Below are 23,259 nucleotides of genomic sequence, written 5' to 3' on the forward strand. Positions count from 1 at the left end.
TTCAACGTTATTAATATTTTACCACTATAAAATTAGTAGGTCAAATCCCCACTTTTCAAATATGTAATATTTATAGTTTTTGTCTTACCAAGTTAACGAAATTACTAGTATATAGCATGAAAATTTTCACTCCAATCAATCTAACATTTATTTAGGTTTTTACAAAATTATGAAACAATATATATATATATATATATATATATATATATATATATATATATATATATATATATATATATATATATATATATATATATATATATATATATATATATATATATATATATATATATATATATATATTATAATAGCCATATTAATTGTATTAGGCTAGTCCAACCAACTTTCCTCCAACTTGATTTAGAGAATTGGTTAGCTTTTTACCAGCTTGACGGGCAATCTCAAATGGCGCCTAAAACAGAAAAAATAATAAAACTAGACACATTTTCTAAACAGAGTATTGTTGACCAAAATTATAGTGTGTTTATTGCTTTGACGTTTCATGGTATATTATGCAACAGGTGCGCTAAACGGCATTTGACTCACGAGTTTATTTGACAGGAACGGAGCGAGTGTTTAATAAACGAGTGAGTTAAAAAGTTTACCGAACCGAACAATACTTTTTCTACGACCGTTAGTTTTTGGGTACTATTTTGCAAAACACGAATACATTCACTGACATGACTGTGAGAGTTGACAAACGTCAAAATTCAAAGCGTGGGAAATATCTCCGAAAACATCCGATTGCTCCCAAACCCGTGCGGTAAAATCCTGGAAATGTCCGAAGTGGCTCAGATTCATGGGAAACGAAACTGACGTGGTAAAGCGACGCTTCCCGCACGCTAAATCGGTGCGTAATTAGGTTTTTTACAAACGGGAGAACAAAAAGTACTTTACAGTACCTTAACCGCAAGCCTTCGCAGGACCGTGGTAAACCCCATCCCAAGAGATGTTTATTCTGCATTAAGTAGGTCTTGACTGAGATGGACTGTAACGTAGCTTGGGATTTTTATTTGAAACGTAAATGCAACGTTTTCAATTTCATTAAGCATTGATGCTGCAGGTTGATTTCGAATAAGTAGAAGCCTTTATTTTAATCTAAATTGCAATCTGTTCGTATAAAATACGGAGGTATTTGAATCTGATCCTTCCAGTAAATATGTATTTATGTACCTGATTCTCGAACTTTGACCCTGTGGCTGTTTTCACTGGATAGTTCAAAGGGTAAGGGTACCTATTCGCGGTAGATAAAGCTATATCACAAGAATACAGATAAATATTTATTAGAATCTTACAATTTAACATTTTTTGAAGGTTCCTGTTTTTAAATGTGGAGACCGTGAAATGAAGCAGACGTTCCCCTGTTAGAAGACGATATAAAAACAACGCAGAATTTGAAGACGAAATGGAGATGGCAGTCGAATCTAATGACAATTTAGAAGACAAACTGCATCAGCAAATAAAAAAAAAACAGATCCATTTGTCTTCGGATGCTAAACAATTTTTTTTGAATGTTTACAATTTTATAAGAAATTCAGAAGAATAGCAGCAGCAGCAGTAGAAACAAGATTGCTTTCGAAAAATCGTCACTGGGCGGGGCAAGTTCGTAGCGCGTAGAGGGAAGCAGCTATTTATTATAAAAGGAAAGAACTTTGCGATTTCGTGTGGTAAAGGGACGCATTGTTTTTCTATCGTCCTCCTGCGGACCACTATGGAACTTTCGCAAAATCGATGTAATTGAATTGTGGATGCACCCTGTATAAAATGTCCTTCACATCTCTTCGAACTTCAAAGTTAAATAATAGCGTTGTCAAATGTTATTTTATTGTTCAAAATAGAGGTTATAGCTCTGGATTTTCCACGGGTCCTGGTTCAAAATTTTTTCGAAAATACTAAATGGTTTTCGAGAAAATAATTTTTTTTTAAGCCATGCAGTGCGCCGTAGTAATCAATGAAGTCATGGCAGCGCCGAAATAGCGATTTCAATATGGATTTTTTCAAATATTCCGAGCAGCCTGTGTGATAGACGAAAACTGCAAATACAAAAATTGTAGCTGTTGATGCGGCCTATAACATCGTTTGAACCAATTAGCCATATTTTGTACGAATTTTGATTTGCGGCTAATAATTTACTCTGTAAAAAAACAATTTTCTAGGTCTTTTAGATTTTTGCCCATAATTTGAAAACCCTGTATATAATCGAAAAAATGCCTGAAGTAACTGTTATTACATTGGATCTTCTGCATCTGCCGGTTAAAGAATTTTGCCAATCGGATGAACGATTATGGAGGAAAACATATTTTTCTGGAAGCTAAAATGACCAAAACAAAAAAATTCTAATATATTTAAAAAATACTTGGTAATATTTGCGCCCAATTTCTACAGTTTAAATGTGGACACGGACTTTTACTTCTCTGCTAAATTTGAAGTTGATATCTGCAAATGTAGGACACTTAACACATTTCTCATTCAGCACGGGATATCGGGAACACCCTGTACAATAGGTGAAAACCTTAAATACAAAATTTTTTGTTATCTATGCGGGCTATATCGCAATATAAAAGTAAGTGAGATCTGAATCATAGTGTTTCAGTTATAACCAATTTTCCATAATAGGGGGACAGTTTTTTTTAATTTTCGGCGCACCCTGTATATTTCAGTTAACATTGCTCCTGATTTGTTGAAGGAAGCGTGTACAAAACTGGTAACAGTTAACGGCCGTCCATTCAGCATATTTAACGATTCGGGGTTTCGAAAAATTTTAGATCCGATAATAGCTGGACTAGACAATAAAATCGCAATTAATCCGGAAAATATTTTAAAAAATGTGTCGTTAAATGCTTTGAGTTTAAAAGAAAAAATAATGACAGAATTAGAGGGGAAGTTATTATCTTTCAAAGTTGATGGAGGAAGATAGAAGTATATTAGGAATTAGGACAATAATATCTGTATAGTTTTAAAGACGTTGGCGATGCGGGAATTGAAGGAGAGGAATACTTCCTTCAATATCAAGTTGATCTGAAGCAAGTACTCAGTATAACAACAGACAAATATACTCAAAGCGGTGAGTTTGTTAAAAGAGCAGCAACGCCATATTATTAGTGATGAAGAGGAAAATAAAGATCAAGGTAATGAAGAACAAGAAAATGAAATTCGAGAAAATGAAGAACAAGAAAATGGAATTAATACATTCATTAAGAAACTAGATGCTTCCATAGGTGACACTGCAACAAATTCCCGCAGTAGAGACCGTATTCCACCAATAATAGGTAGAGCTAGGTGAATAAAAGATTAAGAACAATAAATGTTTTAACGATAATTAAAACAATGAAATTTAAGAAAGCTATTATAGATTGTGCGACACGGTGGCCAGCACCCATGAGATGTTGGAAAGGCTCTTATAATTGAAAGACTTTTGTAGAGACATGGTCGGAAGCATTGAGGAGCTATATTTAAGCAAAAATAATTGGTTTGATATACAAGACATCTGCAACGTTTTAAATCCTGCGAAAAAAACAGCAAAATTATTCCAAACAACACATTTGTGGGCTGGAGATTTTTATTCTGCCTGGCTGAAGTGTTAAATGGAAACAAGTAAAATTTGTAGCCGATTTTCAACAAATTTGGTGGAATGCCTAAACGACACTATGCTCTAAAAAAATATAAATGAAGGTAACAACTTCATTGAAGAGTCATCTCTGGAGTCAACTTCAAGAGAAAAAGATGAAATAGAGCAATTTTTAAAAAGAAAATAATTCTTCAAAATCTCATAATACAGCAAATATTCGATGATGTTAGATCGTTATTATGAAAAACCGTTATACAGAAACGGCCCCAAACAATTCATTCTAAATTTAATTTTTAATATTTATAAAAAACAAAAAGCAAAAGCACCACTTAAAATGCAGTTGATTAACATTTTTAACATTTAAGCATTTAAGCATAAATTTGATGATTAAAATTATGACAAGTAACTTATTTGTCAAATATTAAAAAAATAATAATAAAAAAAGCATGTTGGCATACTTTCATTAGAAAAATAGTGAAAAACCGGTTTTAACCGTAATTTCATTTCGGTTCAAGACAACGAAAACGATATTTTTTAGGTGTAAACGAAAAGAACGAAACGAAATTTTTCATTTTCGTTCTGATCGGAATCGAACAAAATCCTTTCCAATTTTAGTCCCTGATTCTTACATCGACAACGGCGTTAATAGCATTGGAAAATCCTTCGAAAGCACCGACAACGAATATACCGAGTTGTCTGCTTTTGTCTCCCTCGTTGCCGTATTTTTCGTGTTCCTGTATGGTGTCTACAATTGGCCTCGGGTTTACCAAATTAGCGACGAAATTTTGCAAGTTTCCGTACTTGATGTCGTACTGAATCGGAAACGACTCTTTCGCAGACGATTCCTGCACGGCCCACTTGCGACCGGAATCCGGAAATGGCGTCACCAAATTAAACATCTACAAATAAATTTGGCAATTCCCAGTTTGACGACGAAACTTCGACGGTCTTACATACCTGGGGGTTGATTGCTTGTGCAATTTTACTGTTAACGCTATCGCCTATGCCGCTGAGAGGTGATAATATGGGATCTTGTATGGCCGAATGGCCGTTGGGGAAAGCGGCGGTTATGGCAATGGCGGTGACTAGGTGAACTCGGGCGATGATACTTGATAGAACCATATCTATAAACAATTGATTACAACCTTAATGCAAAAAGCTACCAAGCGACATTATATGAAAAAATTAGATATACGGGTAATAATTAATACCTCTGTGTACACAATCTTTCCAGCCCAGTGTCGACTCTAGACCTTGAAAATTTCTATTCATAAAAAAAGTGAGAGGGTAGCTTAACTGAAACTGTTAAGTTCTGAAGAAGTCAACAGTATGATTGGCGAAACGTTAGCAAGTGCGACTCAACAACAACAACAACATTTAGATTTTTCAAAGAAACTTCCACAGACTTTTTACAAAACTTTTGGATTCCTCCACATTAAAGATATTAAGCGTTCCATCACAAAACACACTTCCAAAGACAATGAGTCCGAAAGCAACTCTACACTTACCAATGTTGTTGTCGTTCCTTACATTCAAAACAACACTGGCCAGTTTTAATTATGCACTTCACCACAGCCTTCCAATAGCAATGACGCCGCAAGCAATCCTACACTTGCCACTGTGGTCCGTCCTGACATTCAAAACTTCACTGATCATATATCAAAAGTTCTAAAGAAGTATAACGTTAAAACCAGATTTACCACTTGTCCAAAAATCTCTCAACATCTTCCGTCCGTCAAATACAAAATTCAACTTGAGATACAAGGAGTTTACAGATACCAATATCAACTAGGCTCAAAGAACACGAGAGAGTCTTATAACTAAAATAAATAAATTCATCAGCGGTTGCCTTAACACACTTATGAAACCGGACATAAAATTTTATTCGATAAAACTAAAATTCTTGCATGTAATCAGTTCTTCTACCAACGAAAAATCCGAGAGTCTATAGAAATCTATAAACAACCTAACAATCTTAACTGCGACTCAGGTCTCTACCTGTCACCAATATAGGAATCAGTCGTCCGAGACGGTGTTTATGCCCCTCATTTAGCTCCGCCCGTGCCAGTTTCAGTCAAGCTCTGAAGAAGCCAACAGGATGGTTGGTGAAACGTCAGCAATTTCGACTCAGCAAAAACCGACACAGAAGGAATCCAGAAGTTTTGTCAATAGCAACATTTAAAGTTAGCCAATGAAACTTGGACACTGCGCAAAGAATATTTTGAAAAAGCTAATGGCAATGATGAATGTGAGCACTTGACTTTTGTTCTTCAAAAAAAATTAACCACGAATGCCCACAAATATTGTGTTCTATAAAATGCAGCTCGGGTTATATAATGCTGGAATTCACATAAGTCCGTGAATATTGTTACGTTTGGGCAAAGGAGAAGCTGGTCGAGGGTCTCAAGAAGTGGGACCATGTATATTAAAGCACAGTCAAATATACATTTCCTCAGAAGCGAAACATTTTATTCTGTGGAGTGACTCGTGTGGGGGTCAAAACAGAAATAATGAAATGACCCTTTGCCTTCTTTATAGTTTATAAAATACCTCAAACCTCGAAACAATCACCCTAAATTTTCTAATCTCGGGACACAGCTTCTTACCGAACGAATCGGATTTCAGCGATTTAGTAGTTAGTAAGCCGGATGTCTATATTGATATTATAATAAATTGCCTTTAAAAAAGCCATTCATAGTAACAAAAATGAAATAGAATAATTTTTATGGCGTTTCAAATATTGAAAAAATATTGGAAACAGACGACAAACCAAAGCAGGAGAAAAAAGAAACTGGCTACATATTGGATCGATTAAATTACAAAAAGAAAGTTAAAGAAAATAATTTCGCATGTGAATGCCATGCAATAAGTATTTAAAAAAAAATCTAGGAGGAAGATCATCCACAACCATTCCTTAATTCACCTTTCACATCTCTAGTGCCTTTGTGGCCAAATGGTAAACCAATCTCTTAAGAGAAACTTAAGAACTTAAACGAAATAATGCATATTATATCAGGAGATGCTCGGCCTTTTCATAGCAGCTTAGAATCAGATAAACGTATAGTGGAAGATGTAAATGGATCCGACGTGGAGGAGCTAGATTTCAATGTTGAAGCAGAGTAGATACTTAAGTTATTGAATTTTATATTTTTCCTCCATTGTTTTTTATTATAATAATTTATTGATATTTCCTATTGCTGTTTTTCATTTTGCAAAATCCTACCAAGCCACAAAATTTTTGGTATTTTTGAAAAAAATTAAATAAAAACTTGTTATACTTTAAAGTAAGATGATATTTGTACTATTGCTACAGTTTTTTTTTGTATTCAGTTTTGTATGCGTTGGCTGCAGATTATCTTATTTAGCAAAAATTTCATTTACAGTATTATTGATTTGGAAGTTTTTTTGCATAACATGGCCCATTTCACAGTTTCTGGGTGCATTTAGGGTACTGGAAATATTTTGGCAAATTCTTAAATATAGCAGGTTACAAAACAATACAATACAATTCGTGGCGAAAATAGCTGTATCCTATATTATGGACTATGCAAGGTGTTTTCTAATTGAATTTTGGTCCATTTTAAAAAGAAAACTTCATACAAACGCATGTAATAACCGTCTTAACAAGGTGGTAAAGTTTTCAAAAATAAAAAATATTTTTCTAATATCTGTAATATCATTTTAGATATTTTAATGAAACTTGCCATTATTTTTCTTTTAAAATAAAAATTATTCTTCCAATCTTCAATCATTTCTAAAGAAATTTTCAATCCGATCTACGCTTAAAAAAATGAAAACCTCTTCTCTGCATGCTCATAACAATCTCGTTAATATGACAGCATGCAGAGAATTATTATTATTAGTTGTTCTGCTCTATTTTTTAAAAAAAAGGTTATTATTAATTTATAAACAGATAATTTTGTTAAAAATTATTAAAAGAGGTAGGTAGTGGTTTTTTTTTAATAAGAATCGTTTATTATTTAACTTGTGAGGATATTATGCTATTTCACTAAACCTGTAAAAGTAAACAAAAAAGTCTTCTAATTTTTTTTCTGAAGAACACTAGTTGGTAACTAAAAACTAGATATTTTGTTTAAGATAGATATTTTATTTTTCACAAAAAAAAAGTTATCGACTTAACCTGTACGGGCGACCTAATTCATTATTTCCTTTGATTTCCTTTAAAAAAATGACATTTGCATTCATTTATGAGCAGATTTGATTTTTTAATTTTTTTTTAGTGCGTCACAGGGTTTCACTTAAAAATAACAACTAATTTGTCTGCATGATGTCACATTGACGATATTGTTATGACCATGCAAAGAAGCGGATTTTATATTTTAAACGAAAGCCGTAGATCGGGCTGAAAAAATCAAGAAATTAAGTTTCTTGAGAAATGATCAGAGATTTGTAAGAATTGTTTTGATTTTAAGAGAATCAATTGGCATACCGTCAATGTCTGCCAAAATAGACAGGTGAAATACCGTATGCCCACCATTGGTGTAAGTTTTTAAAAATGTGGTACACCAGGTACACCAAATGAAGCCTCTTGATATACACTACAAGTGTGCCAAATTACATTAAAATATCTAACGTGGTACTTATGGAAATTTTACCATTCTGTGTCCTGAAAATTTAAGACGTTTGGGACATATATTCATATAAAGTTCTCTTTTTAAAATGGACCCAAAAATAGGTCCCCTTAATTATTGACATTCAATTAGAAAACGCCCTGTATATTGCTCAAAATTAATTGTGTTTTAAATATTATAAAATTTAGGGATTATTACCTGTAAGGAATACAAAATGAATGGGTTCTAAAAAACTTGCAACAACGATAGGCAGATACTCTATCCAACGTGCTTATAAAATTCGTACTAAACACGGAAATAAGTTATTTCATTATTTATTAGCCACCACTTGGGTATACTTTTTATTCCAGGAAATGGTTTATCCTTATATTCAACGGGTAACGTTAAATATTTTTAGTATAGCATAAAAAATATATTTTGAGTATTTAGATAGTCTTGCAATTGGAAGAATACAGTTTTTATTTTATTCGGGTCACGTGATATCTTGTGTTGGTTGTGTTTTATACACAATTGATTAATTTGTAATACTTGGGTATCATTAAATAAATCTATACTAGAATAAAACTTGTTTTTATGCAGCATCACCTTCAAGATACATTTTTGACCGACAATCAAAAGTTCAATTATGGTTTTATTGGCTACACTCCAAGCAATGACGCACTAATTAAGAACTGAATCAAACAACACACACTACACTTTTTTTAGCATTTAGAGATCAACTTTACAATTTTATTAGAGACGTATTCAGTATGCTCAGTATCTTAAATTTAAATCTAAGATATCTAATTTCATTAGTTTTATTTATTTTAAGGCTATAATTGCAGAGGGGCGATTTTGACAGTGAGAGCTATCAACAGTTATATGTCGGTAGTAGTGGAATCATTCGCTTTTATTATAGGAATGTCAAAAAGTGTGACTTATCAACGTTCATTGCTAAGTAATTTTTAAAAAATTATTCACGTTTTCACTTGAACTGTTTTTTTTTCGTTTTCACTCACTTTTTTCCTCCCAATAGGTCAGATTCATATCTATACGTTCACTAAAAATAATTTTAAAAATAACAGTTATGTTGTTTTATTGTTGAAAATTATGTATTTACAATATTTTACATATTAGTATAATAATATACTCGAGCCTATTTATAACTTTCTTCCCTTGCCCCTGTGTTTCTTTGCTTATTAACCGCTATGACGAGTGAAAACACTCTATCCTTTTCTAACACTATTTTATTTCGATCAGAATATTGCAGTGTCGCCAAGTTTTGACTATGCTAAGAACTAAGAAATCCCTTACGTTCGTCCCACCTCAATTATTTTTAAATTTCTTATAAAATCTGGGTTATAAAAGCAGTTAAAATTATTTTTTTACTAAGATTCATAAAAAGTATTATTATATGAGCCAAAATCTCATAACCCTTAATTTTTAATTATTTTGAGTGATTCCATTAATGACGAAATATTTTTCGAATATTGAAAATACGAATTTCATCTTGAGAGGAAAAAATTGTGTGGAAAATAAAAAACAAGGCTTTTATTTTTCTTCAAGCTCAACCCTGAATAACTTTCAGAGATTTTTTTTGTAGAGCATTAAATTCCCTTTAAAAATCAATTTTGGTCTTTTCTGTATAATGTAAAAGTTAAAATCAAAAACCTTATCAATTTTTAAGGAATTCAATTTCCTACAAAAACATATTCCGCAAAATATTTTTATCTCAATCGTTTGGATGTTTTACAGCAATAATGAGATGAAGACAAAAAAAAAACCTGTTTAATGATCCATTAAAATTAACATTGGTCATAATTGTCATCGAAATAATAGTCGATTTTTTTTTAACACCCTGTAAGCGATAAATTAATTCTTAATATCAATTTCGAAAGGAAGCTTGTTATTATTAATTGTAGCTCCTCACATTTAAAACAATTTCTCTAAACTACTTTAAAGCTGCTCAAAAACGGCTCCATGCATTAAATGCGCACCATCTGCAGGAGTATTAGTTATTTAATAACTTTTTTAGAATAAAAAACTGTGAGGCTATATTCTAGCTGTATTGTGGCGTACAAATAGAATTTGCATTAGAAGGCCAAACAATTAAGGGTATGCAACGATAAAAAATGCCTTTTTACTCACCTGTGTGGGTAAGTATGGCACAAAGATCTTCACGGAAGAACACCAAAACCCCGTGTGCACTTTAGCCTATAATAATTAAGGAAATATAATTCCGATATTTCTACATAGTTGACATGTAAACTATTAATTTTTCGATGGTCTCGTTGTTTCGAAATAACATTAATGTGCAATCGCATGAGTATAAATGGCTACGTTCTGTTTCTCTTCGTCTAACTTTCACTATATTGCATTGTGAAGAAAAGGACAGTTTTTCGAGTAAATGCGCAAAACAGAGGACACTTTCACTTTTGAGAAGTTATACAACTATATTGTATATTCGAATGGCAAAAATTGAGAGGGTGCTTTAATTAAATTTAATTTCATTAATTTGCCGCAGTCTGAATAGAAGATAAAAAATGCGCCTCTGGAAATATTTTCCCATAATTGTGATGAGATACTTCAATATAACAAATTTTACTTTGCATTAACTACGTTTAATATTAGGTTGCAAAGTTGTAAAACATGTTAAATACGAGATTATTCAACTTAAATATATTATATTTATAAAAAAAAATCGATAGTTTTAGAGAAGCATTTATATTTATATATTTTTGGTAATGTCGGTTGCCTATATCCCGTAAATGTCAGATTCAAAATAATTTAAGTAGATTTTTAAAACTTGATTAAATATAGTACATTTTTTGGTCAGTTGGTTGGATATTTCAGAGATCACGTACCACATAATGTAAGAGGGCCTTTTATGCTTTAAAGAAACTGACTAATATAAGTTGTTCCAATACCTGAGGGTCAAAATTAAGGTCAATATTCTTGCATTTCTCTTAACGGTTAAGGACGAGTTTTCATTAAAATTTTGGGAAGTATCCTGCACGACCAACATAAAGACACACGCTATACTGTGCTAGGTATATGATCTGTGATTGTTTTGTTTTGCTTTTGTAGAAAATACTTATATGTACATTTTTGAAAAATCTTAGCCCCAAATTTTTGTAAAATGTGGCAGTGATCATTAGGCAAACGCTAGGAGCCTCAAATCGATTCCGTTCTGATGAGGTAAAGCAAAATAGCGATGCGTTGGATTGCGCCAATCGAGGGTTGCCCCAAAAGGGTAAATCATGCGGCAGTGGCGGTTAACCATAAGATATACTCGTTCGGAGGTTACAGCACGGGAGAAAACTGCACCGGTTATACCTCAATGGACGTCCACGTCCTTAACACAACCACAAATCGGTGGACAAAACATCCTGTGAGTGATTTACCCTATTTTGAGAATGATGACATCCTACCTTACCGAAGGTATGGTCATACGGCGGTTGTGTATAAAGACAATATTTACATCTGGGGCGGCCGGAACGATAGATCGTCTTGCTCAATTTTATTTAAATTCGACACCTTTTGGCATTGCTGGACTGCACCCAAAACAACTGGCTCTATTCCACTAGCAAGGGATGGACATAGCGCCTGTGTGTGGAAGAATTATATGTTTATATTTGGAGGTTATGAAGAGGAAACTCAGCTATTTGGCAAGTCTGTCTTTTTTTTGGATTTGGACAAATTACACTGGTCTTGCATCAATGCTAATGGTAAGTGAGACTTATTAAAATGGCATAATCGTTTACAATCAATAGCATTATGTGTTCTGTTATACAAGCTTAATAATATTTTATCGCGATAGATGCATTATATGGGGTTTATGCAGGCAATCTTATTTTAGTATTAACAATACCAATAAGAATTAACTAATTTTTTGTTGAGCTAATTAATATGGCTGCTCATTAAGCGAAATTTATAGTGCAGCAGTTTTGAGTTAGCAAGTCAATTCTTTCGCCAGTGGAATAAAAAACGGTACTAATCGAGTTGCCATGGAAGATAATCATATACTTCAACCAATTTGATTCAATTCATTTTTAATGTTTGTGGTAAATTAAAAAAGCTGCAGAATTGTTTGAACTAATTTATATTTTGTAGTGCAATAATGAAAAGATGTGAAAGGTTAGTTAAACCACTCACACAGATACATTAAAGGAAGAATCATTCAAAAACTTGTATGTTTTTGATATATTGATGATAGTGGCCTATAAAAAGTTTTATTGCTGTTCTTATTTTTAGCCCTAATAACAAAATTAAATCGTGCTCTTCTTAAACCCCAGTATAGACTCATATATACATAAAAAAAAGGACATGACATTGCATAGGCCTTATAATTTCTTTATTTTTTGCAAAAAGGATTCGAGCCAACCCTTAGAGATTTCCACACTACAGTTTGCATAAAAGACAAAATCTATTTGTTTGGTGGTAGAGGTGCGACAATCCATGTAAATATGCAGGGGGTGCAAGCACCCCTAGAAACTTACTGCAATAAGGTTTGGTACTTGGACATGAAAAATTTTACTTGGCACAGCTGTGAAGCAAAAGGTGATATACCAATAGGAAGAAGAAGCAACTCCGCCTGTGAGAAACATTAATTATAAACTAATTTTGGATTCGTTTAAATTATATTTCATGATTTTAGTTGTCCACAATGATAAGATGTATATATTCGGAGGGTACAATTCAATTCAGGGAAATCATTTTAATGATTTGTACATGTTTGACCCTCAAACTAATTTATGGACAGAGCTGAAACTGCAAGGAAAACCACCCTGCGAAAGGAGACGTCAAGCCTGTGCTAAAGTTGGTGAAAGAGTATATATTTTTGGTGGCACCAGGTATCTCTTAATGTAGTGAGATTTATATTTATTATAGTTTGGCTACATTTTAGTCCACGGGTTAACCCTTCATTGATGCAAGTGGAGGACGCTGGATTTGATAGTTTGGTAGATCATAGTGATATGTACATTTTGGATTTGAACCCTTCATTGAAGACTTTCTGCATGATGGCTGTAAGAAAATATAAATTGGATGAATCAGTGTTACCTCGTAGCATAAGGTAAACATTCTCATGTGCCTATGTATTATTTAAATTTCATGAAAATTTTGCTTTTAGAATAGAAATTATGAACATGTATGCTCCAAATAAGATCACCCTGAGCCGACCAAACAACTCTGCAGGATAATAATTTATTTCTCGCAAAACATTGCTGTTAGTTGCTGTATTGCAAATGTAATATACCTGTAAATGCCTAACGTAGTTTGTCAATATTGTTATATAGTTTTTTGAAATTTCTGAAAATTGCTGATTAGTTTAATATTTAGGTTACCATATTTTAATTGTTTTTTGTGTGCTTAATTTGTTTTCTTAGACTGTTATCCTATGAAAAATATTTTCTGTTACTTATAAGTTATTTTTTGTACAAAAGATTTTATTTTTAATATACGCGTTCATACAACGTAACAGTTTATTTATGTTTGCACCTAGCACTTTCTACATTAAGCAAACTCCAAACTTTGCTCCATAGCACTATAAAATTAAGTCATCTTCAGTATATTCTGAAGTTACCTAAAACAATAACAGGTATTGACCCACTACTTCATTTACCTGCTACCAAATATTCAAGAAATTAAAAGTTCCAGCTATTTTTATCAAAAACACATCTAACGGAATGACTAATTTTATGAATTATAATTGTATCTTTGCGCCATTGATCTTTGTATCTAACCTATAATTGAGGGTCTTGGGTTGCCTATGAATTTTGTTATTCAGCCAGCTCATATGAGCCTTTGTGAGTTTTGTCGAGCGTAAAAGGAAAAACGTGCCGAATGAGCGATAATTTAACCGTGTGAGATACTACTTTTAATGGAAACTGAAGAATCTCCTACAGATGGTCAAAAAGATGTTGATATACAATTAGCTTCCTCCCCAGAGGAAGTTAATTCAATTATCGCTAGGAGCAATGAAAAAGAGGAAGCTGCTAAACAGGGGCCTGCAAGTAGGCCTAGCGCTAGAGCTAGCAAAAAGATTAAACTTGATTTGGAGCAGGTAGTGTGAGAGAAATTGTCGGTTCTTGTTGCAGTGTGTTATTACAGGGTTCGCCGCCGGTTCTGAATGAAAAACTTGTTGGAGATCATTTCCCTACAACCGAATCACATAGCGTTGATCGCGAGCAACTGCTTGGTTCAGTACTATCTGAAAATGAAGTGAATGGTCCTCAGATAAGATCTAGTGCCAGAGTATTTAAGAAAATGAAGCTGGAAGCTACTGCACCTGTTACTCCAACCACATCAGTAAGTATTACATTTTGCACTTGTAAGAATTATTAATATTTCTGGTTAGAGGTGGCGATATTTTTTGATGAATTTGAATAAAAGTTATTTCAGGAATGTCAAAAGCAGAATTTCTGAATGCTTAATTTTCCAAAAGGACAACAAAAGAATAAGAATTATAACAAAGCTCAATATTTTAAATGATGTAATAATTTTTAGATGGTTGATAAAAAGGAGAAAAAAGATGAACCCAAATCGGAAGTTAAAAAAGTGCTTAGTAAATCATTATGGAGTCACGATGAGAAAATAATTTTTTTTGAGGCAGTAAATGAATATGGAAGAGATTTTGAGAATATTCACCTATACATTAATAACAAATTGAAGAAACGTGGCGCTAGTGAGGATCAAATGAAAGCCAAAGATCAAGGTAATGATTATTTTAGACTTATTTAATAAGCATATTTTATTAACATCTGCAAGTATTGCTAGTGAGGCAAAGTATTAGTCACCTTTAGAAATTTACATTTATAAAATTAATTTCATTTCAGTTCGCCAGTTTTATTGCAGAATGTTTCATGAGGTGTCCAGACATGTAAAATTTTCCAATAAAGTAAAAAAAGTGGTGCAAGAATTATATGGAATTATAAATTATGGTGAACTCTATAAGAAATTGGGACGAGTGAGTGAAAAATCTTGCATGAAATTGAGTGAATTAATTTATCGGGGGTCGACAGTGCTTCGATCAAAAGGTAATAATTAAAACTGTCTCAAATGGCTGCTCAAAAATATTTACCTTCAAGGGAGGAATGTTAGAGTGAAAACCCCCATGTGTCGCGCTTTAAGAAAACTGAATCAACTGGACGAGAAATATGAAGACCTACAACTTCCAAATAGGGTGCTTGTTGAGATAAGACCCAAGGACATGATATCATTTTTAAGAGTACAAAGTATGGCTCAGAATCCGCGTGTTAGGACAATTCTACCTCTGCAAAAAAGACTTAATTCTTTGTTGATGTGTTTGGATAAGAGGTGGAAAACAGTAGACGCTATCACATTTGAAAAGTCTGTTGTTTCGTCAAATTCCATTACAAATCCTTGCATTCCACCAGCCAAAGAATCTGAGAAAAATAAACGAATTTTTAGTCCTCCTCTGAGACTATCCCCGCCAGCAGATGCTAAAATAGAACTCCCTTCAATTAATCTTAGTGATTATCTGACAAGGTTAGTTCATAAAATGATCATAATAAAATTTAATTTTATGTATTGTAAGTAATAATTCAACATTTTGCCACAATTTCCAGAATAAATCGTTATTGATAAATTGATAAATTGTGTCAGAAATTATTCAGTTTTTGGTCTATTCAAACTTAAAAAAAAAGTACAAACAATAAGTAATTTTTTTTGCTTACTTATACAGGGTATTTGAGAACATATGCTAAAAACTGAAGGGCGTGATTCAAAATTGAGTTTGTTACATAAATGAAAAATAATATTTTTATTTTTTATCTTAAAAACAAAAATATTAGATTAGTATTACTATTACTTGCTTATTACTACTTTCTGCATATTTTTTTATTTTTTTTCATCATTAAATCATCAAATAAATTTCGATAGATGAGTTTGTTAGAAACTTTTTACTCTCCTCCAATTTTTTTTTAATAAAATTTAGTTACCAAATAAAAAAATAAAAAGTAATGCACATTGAAACTCTAATATTTTTGTAAAATATTTGTATATCTCTGCTTTTGATCCAATTTTATTAACTACAACAAACCACCATTTTATATATGCAATCACCCCCTTAAGTTTTTCGAAACAGATTACTTTGAGCCTATTCATACATAAAATTTTCTACAGAAAGTGTTACCGAAACTAACTTGTTATCCAAAAAAATGTGATGCATTATATTAAGAATGATTGAGTAGAATTTTAATTCATAAATATTGAATTTGCCAAATTCAGTGCCCTGTATATTCAATATTTCCAATTAGATTTTTTTTGTTATTGAGAAATAAAGCGCTACCATATCTCAATTATATCAAAAATTATGATTCAAAGAAATGTTGCTTACCCACCTGGTGCAACTGCAATATTTTTAAAATGCCTGTTTATAATTCAACATTCAACAAAGAAAAAATTCTATCAGATGGGATCTTGTTTGGTTCAGCCTGTATATATTTAAATATTCTTGAGTGTTAAGTGTAAGGAAGTTTCCTAAAAGAGTTTTTAAAGCAATTTAAAGGGTATTCCTTGTTAGGCAAACCATATGCTTGACAGCATATGAAAGCCGAATCGGTCTGGATACCATTAGCGATCCGAAAGTAATGTCAAAAAAAAAGAATCTAAAGCAGAAGACGGAAGTTGACCAAAGGTGCGATGCAGTTCCTATTGATAAAGCCCTTGTAAAAGTCGAAGAAAATGAGGCAAACAGTTGCACCGAAGCGGAGCCGGACGTTTTGGCTGACGTGGTAGACGACGCGGTCAACACAATCTTATCTCTTCAGCAGAAACTCGAAAGGCCGGATTCCGAGCAAAGCGAATCCGAAGATATAAAGGTAAAAGTTGTAGAAGCAAAAGAGTCGCCAGAGGTAAAAGAGGTACCCTTAAGCGCCGAAGATATAGAGCGAATAGCGAAAATTAGAAAGGGATGGGTGGAGAACGATGAGAACATATTGACAATTGGCGAAATATATCTTATGTGTGGAGCCGACTTCAAACTTATTTTGGAGTACAGCTGGGATCAGAAGGAGATAAAAACGGAAACTGACATATGCAGAACTCATATTACAGATATGGAGAATGCCAAGCCGGGTGATGGTTGCGACCAGAAACGCAAAAATTTAAATCATGCATTGTCAAAGCTTTTATCACTGGCTAAGCTTCACTATAAGCGCGACATAATTAAGGTCAGTACTATAGCATTAAATGTTTACACAAAATTATTTATTGACAGTTGAATCATACTTATTTTTAAAACCATTATTATATATTATTATTTATCTTATTAGTCAGAAAAACGCTAGATTTAATGACTTGACTGGTATTATAGCCTAGGCTATTGATTTGCTTTCCTACATCATTGTTTCTCTAAATTTTATACAAAATCGCCTAATTCCATTTCGGTTTCAATTAAAATTACGACTAGTCCAGAAATCAAAGAATGTTACAACAATCAAACACAGAACCATTGACATCTGTCATCTCTGTGAATTGAATAAGGACCGAATACACAACACTATCACGTAGGTCGGCTCTAAAATGGGAATTTAAAATAATTGATATCATCTTTGATTGTGTTCGTATAGAGGGTGTCCTGAAATTAGACGTCAAAATTTTAACCACGTATTCTGTGACCCACAATAAAGATAAAAGTTTGCATAAACTAGGGTCCAAAACGTCTTAGTTTTTAACATACAGGGTGTTAAATTTGAAGAGATGATGGCGATTTTTTGTAAATATTTTTAAATTGAACTAACTTAAACTTAGTATTGGATTTTCTTCAGGGGTGGGTAACACATGGGAGGTGTGGGAAAAATTTGCTCTAAATTTTTTGTTTGTCGAATTTTCGTAATTTGGACTGCAGAATTTAAAAGTCTGAAGTTTTTTACGTAAACAAGTTACCGTTGTCGCACCTCGCTGGAATACGCCTTTTTCGAGAAAAATGCTTTTGAAAATTTAATTACAATTTTTTTTTATTTTAATGTTTACAATGGAGACTTGGAAGTTAATGACGCGTGTTTGTGTTGCTTTTAATTTTGTTCATTGTTGGTAAAAAATGTTTTTTTACTTTTTTTTTAACATTCTACCAACCTAAAAAACAAATTGTTGCAGAACTAACAATTATAATAGGCTATTTTTTAAGACATTAAAAAAAAATACCTTCAAGGCTAATTTCCAACTAATCGTCACCGACAGAGGTAGTGCGTCGCGTCGGTCGTACCTTATTTACGTAGAAAACTTCAGATTTTCAAATTTTGCAGTCCAAATTACGAAAATTCGAGAAACAAACAATTTGTGGCAAATTTTTTCCACGCCTCCTCTGTGTTACCCACCCCTGAAGACAATCCAATACTAAGTTTTAGTTCGTTAAATAGAGCCTAAAAAAAAATGTTGACGTCTAATTTCGGGAAACCCTGTATATAGCAACGCCTATGCAGAACTAGGCCGCTAGGCCAAGTATCGCTAGATAGTCCTTTAATATCATTTGCAGAAAAATATATTAAGTAAATTAAATTAAATAAAAATTTAAAAATAATTATTTTTGATTAAAAACGTTTTTGATAAATAAGTCATAAAAACAACAAAGCAAATAAAAACGCAATGTAATCTACTTGATCTAGTGTTCTTGTGGTCACATTTGCCCCAATAAGAACGCTCTGTTCAAAAATGTTTCTGAAGAGACTATTACGAAAACTAAGAAAGTGAAGACTCAAAATACCTTTGAAGATGACACTCCCGCAGATGATGCTCAATCTATGTACATTCAGCCCAAAATTCCGCAGGGTGAGACTAACTTATCCCTCGACCATCACCACCTAGCGTTATTATGCCCCCATTTTTGTAGCCGTGGGGCCCGTAATGCAGCTGCAGCTGAACTCGATCCAGAAGCTGAAGCCAAAATACTGCAACCGTAGAGTGCGTAAACCGCTTTTGCGCACTAAACACGTGGTAGTGGAACGCAAGCTCCCTCTGTTGCCCAATCACGTAGAGAGTGGTCACCAAATTGTTCGAATGAACATAATATCTCAAGAACCGCTCGTACAATGTCCAGAAGACTCCAAAGAAGATGCCGAGATCTCCTCAATCCCTCCGAGTCCATCAGCCATCCTTAAAGAGAACGAGGGCGAGTGGATCAATTCGGAAGTCACTGACTATTCTCTGAGCAGCTTATTGGGCCACCTGGAGAGTCCCGTTAAGACAGGAGCTTCAACTAGTACCAATATGGGGACAGATCTCTCGTCGGAGGTGGACGCCCATCTTCAATCCTTGTTGACGCAAAGCAGTCTCGATTTTGCAGCAAACTTTGCCGATCTGGCAGCGAGGGTTAATAGCGAAGCGCAAAATTTGTATATCGAACACAAACGCGAATGTTAGTTTCAGTATTAGCAGTAATAATCTTAGCAGTTTAGCCCATTTTACATTTTGTTACTTTTTTTTCAATAGATTTTATTTATGATAATGCCTTATTTGATTAATCTGTTTGCGTTCTTCTCCTTCACACCCCCATATCTACTTTTTTTATAGGCTACTCTCGTATCTAGGGTGTTGAAGCATGAAGTAGCATGGAACATATACGACTCAACTCGATGGCGTATTGGAAGTATATCGGAAAGAAAAAGATTTAAAAATTAGGTACCGCTCATACTACATTTTGGGATTCTACGAAACATTCTGAAAGCATCGATTGTCGAAATAATCTTTCAATCATTTTAGGTAAAAGTCTGAAATTTTGTTTTGCCAAATGGGAGGCTGCATCATATTATGACAATATTTAAGTTGTCGCTTATAGGGTGTTTACAAAATTATGGAAAATATATAATGGTATATTTTATTGCGGCAATAAAAAGAACGATTTATTCTTGTTTTAAAAGTGTTAGAATTATTTGGATTGGCAACTGCAATTGTTTTAATATGTTTTTTGGGTTACGGGTTTTTGTTTGATAACAAATAACAAAATTTCTTAGCTAATTGTTTGATTCAATTGTCAAAATATATCGCCACAGCTTACTATTAAAACAGCTTCAATTGCGTTATTCTAATTGGTTCAAAATATATATGGCATGTTATAATACTTTTAGTACAAGAATGAATCATTTTTATTGCAGCAATAAAAGACAGAGGGCCATTTAAAATTCAAGCTTAATTTACGTTTATGTATTCTACAAAATGTGAATTATTTCGTATACACCCTATATGCGATATCTTAAATCTCATGTCACTGAAAAACCGTAGATAAAATTTCCGATTTTTATCTCCAAATTTTCAAAAAAATTATTTGTATCTACAAAATAGCTCAAAAGAGCTATAACTTATATTACATAACAAAAAATTTTCATATAATCTAAAAATTTAAGATTAATTAAAAAAATGACTGATGGAGCATAAAATTGAAGATTTAGCTGCGAATGTAATTATTATTTTGAATTGAATTTACTTTCTCAAATGTAAACTATAAGGAAAGTTACAAAAGTTATAAGTTTTTTGCAATATGCTGGCACAAAGAACAATCGAGCATCATTTAAATTGAGAAATGAGAGAATTTTTGACAAGTATTTTTTATTATAAAAAATTGTATATGCAAAAAATAATTATAAAATAGCCAATCCATTTTACTATTATTTACACAACCTCGTTGCTTTTCATTTTGGAATTATTACCTCTTACAAACCTAATAATCAACTTTACAATTCATAAATATAAGTTACATAACTCTAAATATCGAAATGTCTAATATGACGGAGAAAAGGCCTCAATACGAGAATTCCTAAGGCAGTAAAATACTGAGCATGAATTAATTATCAATGTTTAAATTAGTAGTTCAAATGCTTCAGGCCCCTCATCAATGGTACCAACAAAGCCGACGGCCCAGCCTGTTGTAAAAACGGATGTGCCAACAACTCCTGCGCGGTAGCCCTTTGCAATGGGTCACGCACTAACATCTTGTCCAAGAATGACTGTAGCAAAGGAGATACTTTCTGTAGATTCTTCACTTTAGGTGGCGGCATCTCCCTGATGCGACGCATTGCTTGTAGAGGGGGTTCATTGAAAAACGGAGGTTCTCCGTCCACCATTTCAATGACCATAATTCCCAGAGACCATATATCCACTTCTGGTCCGTAGGGTAGCCGGGATATCACCTCTGGAGACATCCAATAGGGTGTGCCCACTAAAGATTTGCGTTTGGGAAGCTCTTGGGAAACCTGAGCGCAGAAACCGAAGTCCGAGAGTTTGACTCGGCCATCGAGAGCTAGGAGGATTGAATCTGACTTAATGTCACGATGGATGACACCCTGGGAGTGTAAAAACGCGAGAGCTTTGAGGCATTGTTTACACACAGTTGCAATTTGCTCTTCATCCATCTTAGAATGGGTCACTATGTCAGTTAAAGCCCCACCTTCGAGAAATTCCATGACCACCCACAACTCATCATTGACTAGGTAACTGTCAAACATCTCTACTATGTTTGGATGCTGGTAATCCCTCATGATTACTACCTATAAACAAATCAAGAACTTTTCATTGTAAAATGGTATTCAAAATAATGTCAAATAATTTTCAAAAAAATGTTCTTAGTGTCGTACAGATAATCTTATCCATTATTTAAATTTGAAGCACTAGATTATGTCAATAAAATACCTCATTAAATAATAGTTCCCTTCTTTGTTGTTTTCGAAGATCCATTTTCTTTACAGCCACCTGCCTTCCAGTACTTTTATCATTTGCTATGCACACTGTACCTGTTGAGCCCTCACCAATCTTTACAAACTTCTCTAGGTTTTCACGAGGGTCCTTTGGAGATACAACCATTTGTAAAGCAGCACGGAACTGAAATTAACAATAATATAACAAATAAACTAGTTTTGCTTTGATTTTATTATTTAACTTATTATATATGGATTTTCAATGTATTTTATAAGAGAAATAAAAATTCTTTACATTCACCTGTTCATGTGTGAGTCTTTGTTCATTGTGCTTTGTGGATATTTGGGGCCCACTGACTAACGGCGTCGGAACTCCATTTCTAATATTTTGATTTTGGTCAGATTGCTGCTGCAGACTATGATGGGAACCATAGCGTACGTAAGGACCTAACTTGGTGGTTGCCTCTGGCAAATGTTCCACTCTGGGACCCATGGCAGTAACTTGCGGACATTCCCCCCAAGAATGTATTGCCTGCGGCTCTGGTACCACAATGTTTGGTTTCTCCGTCATATGATTTCCTGGTGGCCTGCCCATATCCGGTTTTGTGTATGGCAGAACTTGTTCCTCCGGAACGATTGGAGGAACGCTGGTGATATTTTTGGTGTCCCATCTGCGTAAGGGACTGGAGGAACGCAGTGAATTTGATCGCGCTACATTTGAAGTTTTGGGAAGACTGATACCATTGTTAACTTTCTGCACTTCATAGTTGCTAAACCTTGTTTCAGACCTGTGATCGCCTCTGACGATCGTCTTCAAATCTAAAATTTCCGTGGGAGTGATTTCCGAAGGGTCAACTAAGGGTAGAGGCCTGTTTGTTGACTTTAATATCTGATTGTTTCCCACAATAGAAGCCCACTGTAAAGGAAGACCCACATATTTGCCTTCACGTTTATCGAAACCCGTATGTACCCTATGCTCAAAATTAATCGGAGGTGAAATTTGCAGCTTTTTCTTTTTCTTGGAAAACATTTTTTAATAAAAGTACCGTTCTTCACATGTACTCATCTGTCAAACAATACGCAATACCGAACGGCCTTCTTTTAAGTTGCTATTGCGCCATAGGTTACTCGGGAATTTTACAGTTTCCTCGTTATTAAACAAAATTATAACGGAAATTTAACAGCAATATCCAAAAAAAATCAAAACAAGTTTCTAGTCGCAATCATAATAAACGTTGTTACAAACTGTGACCATAGCAACGAAGATATAAGCCCATAGATAAAATTTGTTACTTTTGGTTAATGACTTAAGAAAAATTTTGAAGTCTTGTGTTAACGTGTTAACCTAACACTTACAAAACAATTTCTGGATGTCAACATGAAACAAGTTTCTTATAGCTGATATATGAGCCCCTACCTAACACACGAATTTTTGGATTGACGATGAAAAAATATTGAAATAGCACATTTA

General features: G+C 33.5%; 4 protein-coding genes across 5 annotated transcripts in view; 2 read left to right on the forward strand and 2 right to left on the reverse strand.

Moving 5' to 3' along the window:
* The window catches only part of LOC132705278 (uncharacterized), a 40,094-nt gene extending 29,585 nt beyond the window's left edge, over positions 1-10,509 (reverse strand). The window contains exons 1-5 of one of the 2 annotated variants that reach the window (XM_060675768.1): positions 10,288-10,507; positions 4,526-4,692; positions 4,198-4,467; positions 294-412; positions 131-177 (exon numbers count right to left, since the gene is read on the reverse strand). In XM_060675768.1, coding sequence (XP_060531751.1) covers positions 326-412; positions 4,198-4,467; positions 4,526-4,690 — 522 coding nt within the window. In that variant the 5' untranslated portion in view covers positions 4,691-4,692; positions 10,288-10,507 and the 3' untranslated portion in view covers positions 131-177; positions 294-325. Of the gene's footprint in view, positions 1-130; positions 178-293; positions 413-4,197; positions 4,468-4,525; positions 4,693-10,287 lie in introns of those variants that run through there. The other variant, XM_060675767.1, reaches the window with a different exon arrangement.
* Positions 10,510-11,148: 639 nt separating this feature from the next.
* On the forward strand, positions 11,149-13,600 carry LOC132704986 (kelch domain-containing protein 3-like). The gene is made up of 5 exons (XM_060675358.1): positions 11,149-11,867; positions 12,511-12,735; positions 12,797-12,992; positions 13,046-13,213; positions 13,271-13,600. The coding sequence occupies exons 1-5, from the start codon at positions 11,354-11,356 to the stop codon at positions 13,338-13,340; spliced, it is 1,173 nt and encodes a 390-aa protein (XP_060531341.1). The 5' UTR covers positions 11,149-11,353; the 3' UTR covers positions 13,341-13,600.
* A 123-nt stretch (positions 13,601-13,723) lies between these two features.
* LOC132704985 (protein cramped) lies at positions 13,724-19,777 on the forward strand. The gene is made up of 8 exons (XM_060675357.1): positions 13,724-14,203; positions 14,251-14,448; positions 14,647-14,854; positions 14,976-15,176; positions 15,228-15,648; positions 16,685-17,333; positions 18,768-18,930; positions 18,992-19,777. Exons 1-8 carry the CDS (start codon positions 14,021-14,023, stop codon positions 19,519-19,521), a joined length of 2,553 nt encoding a protein of 850 aa, XP_060531340.1. The 5' UTR covers positions 13,724-14,020; the 3' UTR covers positions 19,522-19,777.
* Positions 19,778-20,689: 912 nt separating this feature from the next.
* LOC132704682 (serine/threonine-protein kinase PAK mbt) lies at positions 20,690-23,047 on the reverse strand. The gene is made up of 3 exons (XM_060674852.1): positions 22,090-23,047; positions 21,784-21,972; positions 20,690-21,641 (listed from the first exon to the last, which is right to left on the reverse strand). The coding sequence occupies exons 1-3, from the start codon at positions 22,816-22,818 to the stop codon at positions 20,958-20,960; spliced, it is 1,602 nt and encodes a 533-aa protein (XP_060530835.1). The 5' UTR covers positions 22,819-23,047; the 3' UTR covers positions 20,690-20,957.
* Positions 23,048-23,259: the final 212 nt, after the last annotated feature.

The sequence above is a fragment of the Cylas formicarius genome, unplaced genomic scaffold (genome assembly GCF_029955315.1).
Source record: "Cylas formicarius isolate icCylForm1 unplaced genomic scaffold, icCylForm1.1 PGA_scaffold_7__23_contigs__length_41026272, whole genome shotgun sequence".
In the NCBI taxonomy this organism is placed as follows: Eukaryota; Metazoa; Arthropoda; class Insecta; order Coleoptera; family Brentidae; genus Cylas; species Cylas formicarius.

Bases quoted from the DNA above. Each gene is read 5' to 3' on its own strand.
- LOC132704986 (XM_060675358.1), top strand. From the start codon at position 11,354: ATGCGTTGGATTGCGCCAATCGAGGGTTGCCCCAAAAGGGTAAATCAT. The intron at 11,868-12,510 runs GTAAGTGAGACT...TTTTGCAAAAAG, and splicing joins GTCTTGCATCAATGCTAATG to GATTCGAGCCAACCCTTAGA. The intron at 13,214-13,270 runs GTAAACATTCTC...TTTTGCTTTTAG, and splicing joins GTGTTACCTCGTAGCATAAG to AATAGAAATTATGAACATGT.
- LOC132704985 (XM_060675357.1), top strand. From the start codon at position 14,021: ATGGAAACTGAAGAATCTCCTACAGATGGTCAAAAAGATGTTGATATA. The intron at 14,449-14,646 runs GTAAGTATTACA...AATAATTTTTAG, and splicing joins CTGTTACTCCAACCACATCA to ATGGTTGATAAAAAGGAGAA. The intron at 15,649-16,684 runs GTTAGTTCATAA...ATTCCTTGTTAG, and splicing joins CTTAGTGATTATCTGACAAG to GCAAACCATATGCTTGACAG.
- LOC132704682 (XM_060674852.1), bottom strand. From the start codon at position 22,818: ATGTTTTCCAAGAAAAAGAAAAAGCTGCAAATTTCACCTCCGATTAAT. The intron at 21,973-22,089 runs GTGAATGTAAAG...TGTTAATTTCAG, and splicing joins AAAGACTCACACATGAACAG to TTCCGTGCTGCTTTACAAAT. The intron at 21,642-21,783 runs GTATTTTATTGA...ATTTGTTTATAG, and splicing joins GGGAACTATTATTTAATGAG to GTAGTAATCATGAGGGATTA.